This window comes from Scheffersomyces xylosifermentans (assembly GCF_036884685.1).
Source record: "Scheffersomyces xylosifermentans strain CBS 12540 chromosome Unknown RJT20scaffold_8, whole genome shotgun sequence".
NCBI classification, from domain to species: domain Eukaryota; kingdom Fungi; phylum Ascomycota; class Pichiomycetes; order Serinales; family Debaryomycetaceae; genus Scheffersomyces; species Scheffersomyces xylosifermentans.
This window is the reverse complement of record NW_027042946.1, coordinates 542,160-557,271: the sequence shown is the minus strand read 5'-3', so window position 1 is coordinate 557,271 and position 15,112 is coordinate 542,160. Positions and strand designations below refer to the sequence as shown.

Genomic DNA, 15,112 nt, shown 5'->3' with positions numbered 1-15,112 from the left:
TAGTTAAGGAAGGGAGTCTTTAACTTAGTAAGAGCTGGATTAGAGACTGGAAACACCACGTTAAGTCTGGAGAGATATAGACAGAGAGATAAAAATAAATAGTACAATTTTATAGCTATATATCTTTCTCTGTTACCTTTCTTTATATATATAAGGATTACTTGATACTTACTCATATTGAAAGAACCATTACATAATGCAAAATTAACAGTCCTACAAAACAACACAGTTTTCTTCTCGTATTTTGTCGTTGTCCTTAACCTCACTCATTATGCACTGCTCCTCTTCCATTCTGGATACCTCCTTTCCTCTCTTCCATCATCTCTTCCGTCCTCTCTACCTCCTCCTCCTCCTCTATTCTGTCTTGTTAACCTCCTTGCGACAATAAATTATGACACTGTGCGCGTCCTAACAAATGCTCATCATTTGTATACAGAAACATAAACAGAGCCAAATTTGGCTGTAAATGAGAGATGTTATCATTTAGACGCCAGTGGTTTCTTTGCTAATAACGGCTACACATTAGCAAGAAGATAGGCGTCGATCTCACTTTTGAGTCGATATTATATAAGGGAACAGCTAGGAACTGTATATCGAAACAGAATCGAGATTGAATCCACAACAAATTAGGAATCTTGCCCCCTTCCAATTTCTCGATTACGACTCACCCATCGGGTATATCCATAGATTCGTAATTACCTGACTATCTATCGCTATATCTACATATCAATCGATTGAAAAACTGGGCTATCCGTGGTATTCTGCAAACATATTAAACTCCATCTGGTCGTCCCACTTCAAGAAACAAATTGTCATCACCAGATCACTCGAAAAAGGGCCCTTACACACGTCCCCTAACTCCGTCTCCACAGCACTGCTCAGAAGACGCATGAATCGTGGTATTTCATCCATATACCCATACCTATCCAAACGCTGGATTGCACTCAATCACCCATCTTTGGCCTCGCTGCTTTCCACTAGAACATTTGCAACTTCAGTTCTCACGTCAGCTTCTAAATCGTCCCTCAGTTCTCTGGCATCGTCGCCAAGAGACAGAGACTCTAGAAAGTCCAAGAGTACTAGACAAACGCGTAAACAAGGTTCGAAAGGTAAGAAGACCAAAGAACCTATCAATATGTCACAGTCTTCCGTAGCCAAACAGTTTGTTTATTCACATCGACAAGATCGCCTTGAAAGGGATCCTTCCGTGATCCAGTCAATAGAAGATGTTGATTTCAATTCTTCTTTCGACTCAGATTTAAGTCAAGAAAGAAATCAGTCGCTGAACTCAAGCAACAGACCAAAGATCGCTCCGTCTATAACTAAAGCTGATACGAAGAGAAATGGAGTAACGAAGAAAGAGAATGATTGTGTAAACTTCAAGAATGATGAACTGGAAATAGCAGCAACTGTATTTGCAGACAAGATAGACAGTAAAGCAGTACTGTCTCCTAACGACTCAGGTATAGAGAGTGACACATTCCTTTTCAGTGATGATGATGAGGAAATCTTACAGGCAGCAGCAAAACACGCGCTATCACCTATTCAAAAACCGCAGATGAAACAGGAAGCCCTTTTCGTCGCGTCCAGCCCCCATTCATCACCAGCCAAAAGACAAGCCTCTTCTCCTATTAAGGAAATAAAATCACAATCAAAGAGACATCTCAGTCAGGTAGAGAGCAAACTGCAGAACCACCATGAAGAAACTAGACCACAGAAGGGAACAGTGGACGCTAACAAATCGCTGGAAGTCTTAATAGGAATACCTCCAATCATTGAAAAAGTCTCGACAAATACCTTCAAGACTCCTACGTCAACGAGCGCGGCACTGATACTCAATTCTTTTTCGAACAAGGTACCCCAGCAGCAAAACCTCAATATGGCACGTAACTTTTCTAAAAGTGCTTCATCCTCAAGTAAGAGTGCGTCATTTTACCCCAGTATACAATTAGCTACTCAGAAGCCTACAGTTGTAGACTTCAGCGAGGAATCAGGCGAGTTCACAAAGAATGTTAAACCAATATTACTTTCTGCAGAACAGGAGTATGTTTTGAATCAAGCGCTTAATGGTGAATCTCTCTTCTATACTGGTTCTGCTGGTACAGGTAAATCAGTTTTGTTGCGATCTATGATTAAAGCTTTGAGAAATAAGCACAAGGAAGGAATTGCAGTTACCGCGTCAACAGGGTTAGCTGCTTGTAATATTGGTGGTATTACTTTGCATTCTTTTGCCGGTGTGGGATTGGCCAACGATAAAGTCGATAATCTTCTAAAGAAACTTCGCAGAAACAAGAAAGCTCTTAACAGGTGGATGACAACTAAGGTTCTCATTGTTGATGAAATCTCTATGATAGATGGTCATCTCCTTGATAAATTGAATGAGATTGCTAAGAGGGTGCGGAAGAACTATTTTCCCTTTGGTGGAATTCAAGTAATTGTTTGTGGAGACTTCTATCAGTTGCCACCCGTTGTGAAGAAAACTGCTCCTGATGGAACAGAACTAAGCACCCCTGTAGAGCCATTTTTTTCATTCGAGTGTTACGCTTGGAAGGAGACAATCAAAGAGACAATTATTCTCAGAGAGATCTTTCGTCAAAAGGGCGATCAAACTTTTATAGACATGCTTAATGAGATGAGAAATGGCCGGGTTTCGGAGAGAACCATTCAAGAGTTCCAAAGGTTGCTGAGACCGCTTCCATGTCCAGATGGAATCGTACCTGCCGAATTGTTTGCAACAAGAAACGAAGTTGACAGAGCCAACAACACCCGCTTAGGAAAAATACCGGGCACCCCAGAACTATACAAGTCGATCGATGGAGGTGCATTGCCAGCAGTACAGAGGCAGAATCTTTTATCGAACTTCCTTGCTCCAATGGAGCTCTTTTTGAAGAAGGGAGCTCAGGTAATGTGTATCAAAAATTACGATGAGACTTTGGTTAATGGGTCTTTAGGTCAAGTGGTGGATTTCATGGATAGGGATACATACCTCAAGTCGACAGCTCCAGCAACTGAAACGGATGCTGGAGAGCTGTCGGACTATATTTTTGACAGAAGTGATGACGAGCTTCGGTTGCCTTCTAGTGAGGCTCAAGGGCAAGTAGTCAGCACAAGTAGCCTCAACAGCCAAATTTATTCCCAATTGTCTGCAGATGAGAAGATGAATAGAGATCGTAAAGAGAGTCTTGCAAAAGACCTCATCGAAAGCTCAAAAAACAGGAAGTACCCATTAGTAAGATTTTTGTTGCCTGATGGTGTCAACACTAGGTCAGTATTGGTGGAGCCCGAGCAATGGACTGTAGAAGATGAGAACCAACAGGTTTTAGTTTCACGAGTCCAATTGCCATTGATTCTTGCATGGTCCCTTTCCATTCACAAGTCACAGGGCCAGACGCTACCGAAGGTAAAAGTTGATTTGAGAAATGTATTCGAAAATGGTCAATCTTATGTTGCACTTTCAAGAGCGGTCTCCAGAAGTGGTTTACAAGTCCTCAACTTTAACGAGACGAAGGTAAGAACACACCCAAAGGTCATTCAATTTTACCGTACCTTACTTACAGCACTGGATGTCGCTGGAAAGAAGAAGGGACAACAATCCTTGAACTTCCAATTGATTTCACCTGCTGCTCCCATGTAAATAGTAGTAGAATTCAATATAGAGTCACAACTTTCTGTTAAGGTTTTTACACGAGGCCCAAATACAGAATTTAAAAATTAACTATATACATATTAATACAGACGTCATATTTCTTTCATAGAGTTGATTCCTTGTTAGTTCTCACCTTTTTCCGCTTACGAACTTTCGTAACTTTGTGAGCTTTGATTGGAGCTTTGAACTTCTCTTTCAAAATAGCCTGCTTGCTATAAACAAGGGCTTGTAAGGGTAACTTACTATCATCACTCTTCACCAGAAGGTGATCAAGAAGATCATTATAACAAATTATTTGACTAAGTCTTTCTAGATCTTCTGGAGTTGAACTTTCAGTAATTGTGAATATGATGTTCTTCAGTTTCCCAGAAGGAGAAACTAGTAATCTTGAAAGATAAAAGTAAGCAAGGTCAGCAAAAGGTTCTAAGACTCCTGCAACATTCTCAGATTCCATCGAGTTGCCATTAAATGCAAGTTCTGGAAGAAGACTCTCAATGCCAACTAGTAGAACATTGGATAAACCGCTTAAGTGTTGTCCTAAAAGCTGAGAGGGTGTCACAATTAGATGTTCGACTGGGATATCACTAGCCCTTGCTATAAAGTGCCCGTCAATAGAAGAAGAAGAGGATGTCTCTATTGTTGCAAACTTAAGCAGGGAACTAGAACTATTGAGGCTCTCGAGAAGTTTAATGGGGCTATCTGGAACGACGATTAGGAATGGTGAATCCAGAGTTAAAGTGTTCTTAGATTCGAGCAAGGAAGAATTTATAGACTGTGCATAGATAGCTGTCATATCGTACTCCGTTAAATTTTTCAATTTTGACTTTAAGTATGACTTTTCGAAATTCTTGACATTTCCGTCTGTGGACCCAAGATGCTTATTCATCATTTCCGTAGAAGTCATTGCTCGATCATAATTGCTTGTCACATCTATTGCACTTACTTTTCCATCATTCAGTATACTCCAAAAATAAGCATTCACGTTTTCACTATCGTCACCTTTACGAGCTCCCTTGTCATCTAAGCAGTAATTAGTTGGGATTTTGAAATTGCCAATATTTACTAACTGTTTTTCTTGCTCTCTCCATCTTCGTTGACTATTGGTGAATCTTATTGTTTTCTCCACAAATCTAGTAAGAGTATCCCTTCCCTTTTCATTTAATTTTTCATTCCAATATTGCTTTTGTAGTTCGTTTAAGCTGTCATATTCCAGCTGTTCAATTTCTTTTATTTTGCTCACATATTCCTTCGCAGCTTTCGAGCTTGATCTTGTGTTCATCATTTCCTTATAATGATGCTCTTCATGACCAATGAAACAATACTGCAAGGGCTTGTACAATCTCTTTCTTTGGATTCGTACTAGTTTCTTCAATAATGCAGCATCAGGTTTCACCACTTGTTCTGAGAAGTTCTCGCTAAGATATTCATCTACCTTTTCAATCTTGGTGCCCATCACAAGCTCATGATACTTGAAGGGTTGTATAGAGCGGTCATTTTCGAAGTGCTTCCTTTCTACCAGTTTCAATTGGCGGATAAGCATTGAAGTATAACTATCTACCAGCTTTTCTTTCAAGATTTGCACAAACTTTTCAATTTTGTTGATATACTTCTTCTTCTTTCCTTCTTGGACCACAACTGGCCAATCGTCAATACGAGATGCCTTTAAGAACACATCTATCTCGTCAACGGCGAAAAACTTCAAGTTGAATAAATCGGATTCCCCCAACCTTTCATCTTCGCCTTTCAACAAAGATTCCAACCGAGAAGGTGTCGTTATCAAGATATGTGGTTTCTCATCAGCTTTAAGATGTCCAGTACTATATGACTGTTCCTCTTTTCCAAGAAAATCGATTACAAGAGGTCTTCTTGTAAGAGTGTATGTTCTATCTCTATTATTCGAAATTTCAGGTATTAGCTCGTCTGGGCAACAATCTGGCAGTATCCCTTCTAATAACTTTTGCGTAAAATGATAGTACTTTTGGACGAGCTCATCCGTCGGTACGACAATAACCGTATGTATAGCTCCCTTCTTCTCCAAGTAGTCAAAATCAGGAGTCGACGAGAGTGACAAACTTACAGCATATGTAAGCAATGCTAGAGTCTTTCCTGTTTGAAATCCACCCTTTAAGAGTAAACTGTGGCCAGAGTTTAGCACTGCCAACATCCTTTTCTGGTCTTCAGTTGGTGCTTCGTTGTAGTCAGGAATAGTCTTTTTCTTCTGTATTTCTGGCAACAAGAGGTCATTTAGCTTCTTCTGGAAGAATGGAAACACCCCGAAACTAGTAAAGTCCCCCTCCTTTAGAGTGGGATCATACTTTAAAGCAACTACAGAGTCTTCACTTCGATACGATGAGCTTGGTTCTCGTCTGACTGTACGTCTATGGCCACTAAAACTCCTCAACCAAACCGGCGAAAAGTTCCATATTTTACCAGCACCTCCCAAGTGGCCCCTACTACGTAGAAGAAGTCCAATCATCCACCTATAATGACTATACTTCTACTTATTCCAGACTTAAACTGGCATAAGTCAACTAAGAAATGGCCTCTTTGAAGTCTGCGACCATATTGGGGTTTTGTGTCACCAAAAGTCGTCGCTGCCCTTATAAAATATAATAGGCTGCAAATTGCTTTGTTTGATGTATTTTTTATATTGTTTTGTATAATTTAGTATTCATAGGAATTAAGGGTATTGGGTAATGGAAAGATACAGTTGTGTGATTATCAGATATTGGGAGAAAATGGGATTATGGGAATATGAGGAAATGGGATTATGAGATTATGCGGTTTGCTTCGTATATACATAGTTGTGGATTATTATGCTGTAGCATCATGAACCAGAGTAAAATAAAAGTATCATCTGTGGGTTAAACACAATATTTCGGAATCATGAGATTTAATTACACATTGCTAGAGTTGATAAATAAATATTCTTTTGGTGTACTTCGTATTTTATCCTATATACGTATATAAATGCTCATAAAATGCTGTTTAATGTACGTGACCTTTGAATAAGGCCAGTGTGTTCGACTACTAACTCCATTAAATGGAGTTTCTTCTATACAAGATCTTCTTCTCTTCTCCACACTTTAACTTAGTCTTATCGACCATACCAGCAATGGGTGGAAGCTTTCCATTTTTAGACCAGTTGGTAAAAAACTTATCAGCGTAATCAAGGCCGACATGGTAGATTTCATCGAATTTTGCGAAGTCGAGTGTCGCATAGTTGTCGATTGGTGGACGGAGGTAGATGACACCAGGAGTCTTTTTGGCTAGCTCAAGGGCATTGACACTGGCTACATAAGCCAACCGCTGCTGTATATCCATCATGTTTGGAACATTAGGGTGCTTAGAGAATGGATTCCACCTATTGAATAGAACCCAAAATCCAGATAGAGTATCTCCATAATTCATAGGAGTCCTGTCGTCGACAGAGCCCACATCTACTGCGATGATATATTTAGCTCCCTTCTTCTTCATTTCCAGAACTGGCAAATTATCAAGATATCCACCGTCCAACAACATGCACCCATTGTGTGCAATTGGAGGAAGAAGACCAGCTAATGACATGGAAGCTCTTATAAATCTCCACAGATAGCCGGTCTCATGGATGTCCATGGTAGAATTAGTGATATTTGTCGAATTACAGAAGTACCGGATCCAGAAATCTTCAATCTCTGTAAACCCAAAGATCTTCCAAATTCCCCTATTAAATTCATAACCAGTGATATAGGAGGTTACAGGATAGGTAAGGTCAAAGAGTGATCTCCAGATCGATGCAACTCTCCTTGAGAACCTTTTAGCCCTGCCATAGATGGACACAATATTATAATCTTTAGCATAAAGACCACCAACAAATGACCCGATAGATGTTCCACCGATCAAATCGATTGGAATTCCTTGCCTCTCTAATGCTGTAACCACACCAACATGAGAAATTCCACGAGAACCTCCACCGCCCAACACTAAACCAACTGCTTCATTTGACAAAATTCTAGCCAATCTAAGGAAATCATTCTTGTGCGATTGAACAACCTTATACAGATCATCTTTCAGAAAATTGCGATTTAATTTAACGAAGGAAGATATAGCTCTGGTCTTCACATCTTCAAACCTCGACTTGAAAATAGAATTATTGATATTAATTCTTGCAGCCAAGTCACTGATAATGTTACTTTTCTTTATAGAGTCTTGCGGCTTCCTAGAAATCTCCATTTGAATATGATGGTGACCTTGTACCCAAATACGATTCTTAAGCCATATACTAGTTGAGCCGGGCTCTACGGATTTTTCAGGATGGATCAAGCACAAGTCCGTTCTAGCAGTCGTCTTGAATTTCATCAATAACCTTTCGTAATCACCAACTCCAGTGGCAACTACTCCATCTTCTGCATCAGCTAATAACAATATACAATCTCCTTGAGATATGCAAGTAGAAGTCCAATTAGACTTCAAAGGTGTATCACATACGTAGACGATAGTCTCATACATCTCTTCTAGATATGCAAAGTATCCAGATAATTTCAATTGAGCTAAACGCTCATCAAATGCATGGCGTCCTAAATGAGTTAATGTTGACGCTTGATCCAAGGCAATAACGTTTCTGCCAATGGTCTTCAATGCATGAACCAACTTATCGGCAAATTCTCTGACTGGTAAACCGCTTACGGTTGGAAGAATAGTGATCGTTTTATAATCATTAGAGATGTGCAGAGCCGTACTCGATCCAATAAGACCCGAACTTCTAGCAGGTTGACTATACGAGATGTCTTTCGAAAGAGCTTTGCTAGCCACAATTCTAGACACTTTAATCATAATCGAAGGGTTCAGCAATGAGAGCATCTCAAAAAGTGTTCTGGGGATTCTTGCTGTTTCGGAATCTCTCACCGCAATCAATGAGTTTGTTCTTCTTGAAGCAGTTAATACCTCTACCTCACCGATAGACTCTCCATGTCCGTATTCTCCCAAGATCTCAACATCTTCGGCATTTATCTTAGATGCCGTAGTTTCACCGTCTAAGTTCTCGTCAAAGTCATTATATTCATCTTTTGAATCACTTTCTTCAACGCTATTATCACTGTTATTACGAACAACTCTAAATCTTCCACTCAAGACGATGTGAAACCCATTAGCTAGATCACCCTGGGAGCATAATACACCACCAGCAGGTATATGACACCATTCTAAAGCATAGTCAATAGTCAAGATTTGTCTCGATAGGGAATTTTTCAACTTCGTTGCAACTGGTAGTTGCAAGAAGTAATATCTATCCATTAATTTCGAATAATCTGCTTTTGAAATATGAGCTAAAATCACACCCTTCTTCTTTGGCGTCTTTATAGTAACCAAAGATCTAAAACCCAACACACAAGACAAATAACCCGCCAAACCACCCTGCTTAACTGAGTATATCTTCTTAGTCCTTTCGTTAGAATTCTTGGCACCATTCAAGTGCTGCTCCTCTTGGCTTTTTTGTTGATAAATAATATCCAAAGATCCATCAATCACATAGTACAAACCAGAGTTGAAGTTTCCTTGTTCCACAATGGTAGTCGATGGCCCATAGTACTTAATCTCTAAGACTTTTGCAAAGTCATTCTTGACATTGTTGAAATTGAAATCTGAAACAGCAGAGTTACGTTTTCCATGATGCTGCTTACTAGAAGAAGTGTTACCATTACTATGGTTGATTGAATCTGATTCATTCGAGTTGTATCCATGTACATGTGACATGTTGATTGTATTGTATAATTTTATTGGCGTAGAACTTCTGGTAATGGATGTAGAGTTTGTAGAGAGTCCATTAAGCGAGTCAAACCTTACTCTACCTGCGTTTGACTCGTATTTACCACTACTATTGTCATCAGTCATGAGACTGGATAGTCCAACCATGGATGAGGATAAAGATGACTGACCCGAACTGAAGAGGGAGAAGCTACTCAGCATACTGGTATTGTCATTAATGCCCAAGAGTTTGAATATATTCTCAACTATTGCAATTCTCAAAGACGTTTCCTCTGTTTCTTCACGATCGTTCGTAAAGGAACGATCTCTTATGCTTTCGAATTTCAAATTGGAACTTTCTCTATTCAAGTGGATAGTCGACGCAAGCGAGGACAAAGTCTTTGAACTTGACAGCGATACTTTGGCTTTCCGTTGTGTGGGACTATCTTCAAGAGCATTGCTGTGAGACTGATAGTAGTCGGATCTTCTTGAAAGAGGCACCGAGGACAACAAATCGCCAGGATGTGTTGATTTTAGCCTCGAATCAAGAACAACGTATCTTGAATTGTGATTAGATAGCTTGGGTTTTTGTTTCAAGAGGGCACTGGAGGTAGTTCTTTGGAAATCGGACTGTCTGGTTAGGGTGGTACCGTTTATTCCATTGTTACCATAAATCTTCTCAAGCAACCCATCATATAAATACCCAGGAAGGTTTGCGCCTTCAATTCCATCTACACCATTCAATTTAACTTCACTCTCTATGATCTCTCGTGTAAGACCTAAATAGTTGTGAACTGTATTCATGGTGACCTTATACAATCTGGTAAGGACCATGGTCACTATGTGAGACGTGGCTTTCGGATACTTTGACTGGACTCTTTGGAAAGCCAGGTATGGAATAATAGCTATTGTGGCACCAGAATAATGGAAATTATGAGAGTGTCCACGCCCAGAGTGTTCATGTGCACGAGGTTTAGGTCTAGCAACGATATCAGGATAAACCAGCTTTTCTGCTCTAGGCTTCATCATTGGCGATGGAGGTACCGAGTCACTGGGATTGATAATACCATCAAATGGAGAAATGCCTGTATTCTCAGATTGAGACTTCAAGATAGAATCATTGGACATGTTGAATGAATCCATAGTACCATTGTTGGAGTCAGGGAAGTCGGATTTAAACAAGTCAAGGGTGCTCATTAAAGAACTAAGTGGTGCTCCGCTTTTTACCTCGTTTAATAATTGGTATCTTTGGTTATCTATTATGAGGACATCGTCCTTTTCGAAGTTGAGTTCATTTTCATCGTCTAACTCGTATGTTGTGTTCACGTTAGCATTCTCGGTGGCTATCCTAGTGTATACTTGCATTACGCCTTCAACGACTATAGAGAACCCAAGCTTCTCATCGAGATATAGGATTTCATCCTGTGATAGCTTTTGGGTAGTCATGTTCTTAGTCAATTCATGGAATACTGATTTTTCCAAGTAGCCAAACACCTTGATGGCACTTAAGAACTCATCCAAGTAATTAGAAGTGGACCGCTTCTCGTTCTTCTTCTGACCCACGTAGTCCATGCTCTTGTTCTTAAGTGACGTGGTTGAAGCAGACACTTTGATTTTTCCATTCGGTTCTGCCCTCGTGTCTTTGGAATACCCGGTAAGATACTTGTACCGCACGATGAGAAAGCATACCGCTATTATGAACAGTAATGCAATAAGGATCGAGGAAAGTGTCAACTGAATATCGAAGTTCTTGGAGAGTGCGTTGACAATGACACTCGGCACACAGAGTAGTATTAAATTCATCACCTTGAACACCACCGTCAGCCAGAACCATAGGAACCCATACCAAAGAGTTCCGAGAACAGAAGACGTCTGCCTTGGAGAAATAGGCGGCACAAGGCTAGAAACCAGCATAACAGCTGAAGATGCTTCCGAAACGACTGACACGGCTAAAACTGCCGTGGTTGAACCAATTGCAGCACTTCCAAGACTTGTACTAGTAGACACTGACACTAGATCACTCGCTGAAGATGACAAAAGAGCCAACGGCACTGATGACAATTCTACGACTGACAGAGCAAAATTGTTCAAATTTTCCATTTTTCAACAATTCGGCCAATAAACTCACCCTTAAAACGTCTTCCAGACTATTTCCACGATTTTTCCGAAGTTTATACCTTCATCAATCCAGAGAAGCAATCAAGAAAGCTAGAATTGGAACTTTCACAGCCGCCAGACAGGAAAGGTGTATGCAGGGGATTAAGAAGGGTGTCGCGTGGAAGAGGTTGCAAAGGACGACATTTTGGCGGGGGTAGCATGATATTTTGCAGCAATTCCAGGGAGGACAGTATAGGTTGAGGCGAAACAAGTGTAAATTATTGTTGGGGCTGGTATAAGAGTACAAACATCAAGAATAAGGTAGGATTGAAATATTATTTGTTACTGACTTTAAATAGAAATCTTTTAAGTGTCTATTTATGAATGAGGTAGGGCTTCCACTTCCAAGAGTCGTCATCGAGTAGAGAGAGAATAGCCATTAACTCAGCAAGCGATCTCATTCCAATGTCATTTAAATATGAGGAAAGAACTACACGAGATCACCACTAAGTATCAGCGGTGGCGATGACTGTACAACGTAAGTGCATTTCTCTGCTTATATCATAACTATGCTGTTGTAGTCGTCAGCCTATACAAGACAATATGTTTTTTTACCTGCGTGCGAAAACTCTCAAATCATTCTCCTGTTCTCTTCGCATTATACCGATAGTAGAGGTAAAGAATACTCGTAGAACTGATAATTATTTGTCAAGGTGGTAATGTGAAAGAATAATTGACTTTGAAGAAAGGCTCTTTTTGTCGGTGGCGCTGATAAATAGGGATCAACATTTAGATCTTTGTGGAGTTGACATTCACATCCAGAAAAAGGAGTTTTACAATTGGTCCAAGACATGTTTCGAATTGAAATGACAAGAGTTTCAAACTGGGAAATAAAATACAACAAGAACGACAGATATCACTTTAGAGATGTTATTTTAGTTTGCAGGACTTTATTTGAACTGAATTTGCTATCTCATCTACCCATGGAGACACATGTTAGTGATGTTGAATTAATGATACTTCATGTCGAGATTCGAAGACTACCGAAAATGTGAATTGCTCTCATCTTAGATGAGTACATTGGTGTTATTTTGAAATTCCAGTATAAAAATCTTGGTATCATTACAATTGGGTACTTTCATCCCTCTCTTCCAGTAATGTAGCTATTGCTTCTTTTGCTTTTCTCAATTCAGTCTTTTAGCATTCCTTTTCAATTTTCACAACTGATTTCCACTCTTTTCATTTACGACTGAAAGTATATGGGGATGATTCTAATAGTGGCAAAAGAGCAATATTATTACGAAAGAAGTTAGTTACGTATACGGTACTTGCATTTGAGTATTAAAAAAACTCCATACTTAAAGATCATAGGGAAGGCACCCGAATCTGTGTAAAATCTTCTCAATTCCATCCATTCCAAGCACCAACAGATCGAATTCTGGTCCATAACTAATTCTCACATAGTTATACCAGATAACATCTTCTAAACGGGACAAATTCTGAGGATTGATCAAGAAGAAGAAACCTGGCACCACAATGACTTTTTCATGTAAGCATTCATGGAAGAATCCGAGACAGTTGCTCAACTTTCCAGGAAGATGAGATAAATTCAACCACAAATAAAACGTTGAGTTAGGAGTATTCTTTTCGTTAAATTTAAATCCCATCTTGCTCAACCTTCCAATGACATAGTCACGTTTCATCTTGAAATGAAGTTGAAGTGCCTTCATTTCATTTTTTACCTTTAACGGTTCCAAGAAATCAACGGCAGCAAACTGGAATGGGGCATTGGATCCACCATCTAAAAAGGACCCCGCACTGCTCAATGCATTAATGTATTCCTCGGGACCCAAAATCCAACAGATTCTCCAACCAGGCAATCTAAACGCCTTGGTCAAACCATTTAAAATAAGAACTGGATCCAGGTTCACGTCATCGACAAATTGAGCTGACGAAATAGAAGATCCAGTACATCCGTCATCGTAATAGTAATGAGAATAGAATTCATCCATAATAAGCAAACACTTCTCGCGACACAAATCATGCAAATTCTTCAATTGTAATGGTGTCATACAGCGACCGGTAGGGTTTCTTGGGTTAGATGTCAATAAAGCACTAACACCTCTGATTAATTCATTCTTGATCATTTCAAAGTGCATCTCGTAGTTGTCAGCCTCATCCAAAGGTACGGGAATTGGAGAGAAGTTCTTAAATAACGACAACATTTCAGCGTAGGCAGTGTAATCCGGTAAGAAGAAACTCAAGTAACAGTCGCTGATGATGGAGGCAATTCTAGTGAGTCCAGCTCTTCCTCCAGGCACAATACAAACATTTCTATGAGTGTACTTGGAAGTCTTATTCTGGCGATAAGTCTCATTGTAGTAATTTGCAACCGCCTCTCGTAATGGCTTTATTCCTGCGGTGGGTGCATATTCCTTTGAGATATCCGGGACAGGAATTGTTTTTGGACGCGGAAAAGACCCCGGAACGGTATCTCCATGTTCTGGAGCACCTTGTCCCAAATTGGACCAATCATTTTGGACTTCTGAGTCGAACCCATATTCCCCAGCTCTTTCTGTTACCCACAAAACACCAGTGGACGACTGCTTGGTGTTCATTGCTGGTTTAAAGGAGTCTTCATTAAACTTGGGTCTTGGAACCGGAATTGGCGAGGACTCACGGCCATTTTCCGACCGAGACAATTTGGAGAGAAGAGCATTTTTGAATTTGGGGTTGTTTCGAGTACCCAAGTTGTGCTGGGATGGAGTTCTTGGAGAAGGAACTCCCGAGTTGAGCCAGTTGGAGTTGAAGTGATTCTCCCTATGAGGTTGAGGAGAGTTCAATTGAGACAGTGAAGATGCAGACCCCCCCTGCTGAAGTGACTCGAGAAGCGATGATGCCGACCGCTTAAGGGCCGGTGGAAGAGTCGACTCCAATCTTTCGAACTCCAAAAGCGACTCGGCGTCGTCGGAGTCGTTTAAATATGGGCTTTGTGACATGGCGATGTTTGTTGACCACTACAATACAGAAATAGGCACTTTCTATAAAAGAAACATTACTCCAGTAAAGCAATAGTAGTCATAGTCTTCTCTTAAATGCTCCGGATTTTCTGGGGTGAACGGAACAGTAGGACTGCATGCTGCCGCTTGCTTTAGCCGGGATAGAAGGAGTCTGTGATTGGGGAGGAATGGCAAGTAAGAAACAAGAGGATTAGAGATTTAGGTCTTGCTATTGGCATACACTATCTGACATCAAGCAGATGACAGATGAACAGTTTGGCTGCAAGAAACAAATTGCTTCTTTTTTTTTTGCAGTAAAATATCGATATAGGGCACTGTGGCAGGCCGAAACTTCAGGTTCACCAATACCAAGAAATTTTGGTTATTAACCTCCAACTACACCACCGCCGCCTTTTTGGTGTGTTCCACTGACAAGCTACAAATTAGAACGATCTCTTCGTAAGACTATACAATAAACCTATGCCCCAACCTATCTATAGGCACTCCCCCTCTTACCCCAAATATCCCATTCATAAAATGTATAAAAAATAACTACTTGTCAAACTGGGCCATATGCATGGAACATGCATCCACGTTTATTTACTATTTCTACATCCCAACTAGACACAGTGGAGAACATCATTAACTC

At 40.2% G+C, this 15,112-nt stretch overlaps 4 protein-coding genes across 4 annotated transcripts; 1 reads left to right on the top strand and 3 right to left on the bottom strand. All coding sequences in view use genetic code 12, as the record gives it.

Moving 5' to 3' along the window:
- Positions 1-889: 889 nt before the first annotated feature.
- Positions 890-3,634, top strand: PIF1 (DNA helicase; the record flags this gene model as incomplete). The annotated part of the gene is made up of 1 exon (XM_064918553.1): positions 890-3,634. One exon carries the CDS (start codon positions 890-892, stop codon positions 3,632-3,634), a length of 2,745 nt encoding a protein of 914 aa, XP_064771901.1.
- An 86-nt stretch (positions 3,635-3,720) lies between these two features.
- On the bottom strand, positions 3,721-6,169 carry RJT20DRAFT_131251 (uncharacterized protein). The gene has a single exon (XM_064917966.1). It carries the CDS (start codon positions 6,120-6,122, stop codon positions 3,750-3,752), a length of 2,373 nt encoding a protein of 790 aa, XP_064771900.1. The 5' UTR covers positions 6,123-6,169; the 3' UTR covers positions 3,721-3,749.
- Positions 6,170-6,573: 404 nt separating this feature from the next.
- On the bottom strand, positions 6,574-11,537 carry RJT20DRAFT_131249 (lysophospholipase). Its single transcript, XM_064917965.1, has one exon. The coding sequence runs from the start codon at positions 11,465-11,467 to the stop codon at positions 6,686-6,688; it is 4,782 nt and encodes a 1,593-aa protein (XP_064771899.1). The 5' UTR covers positions 11,468-11,537; the 3' UTR covers positions 6,574-6,685.
- Positions 11,538-12,671: 1,134 nt separating this feature from the next.
- On the bottom strand, positions 12,672-14,901 carry RJT20DRAFT_63498 (uncharacterized protein). Its single transcript, XM_064921029.1, has one exon. The coding sequence runs from the start codon at positions 14,461-14,463 to the stop codon at positions 12,823-12,825; it is 1,641 nt and encodes a 546-aa protein (XP_064771898.1). The 5' UTR covers positions 14,464-14,901; the 3' UTR covers positions 12,672-12,822.
- Between the last annotated feature and the right edge of the window lie 211 nt (positions 14,902-15,112).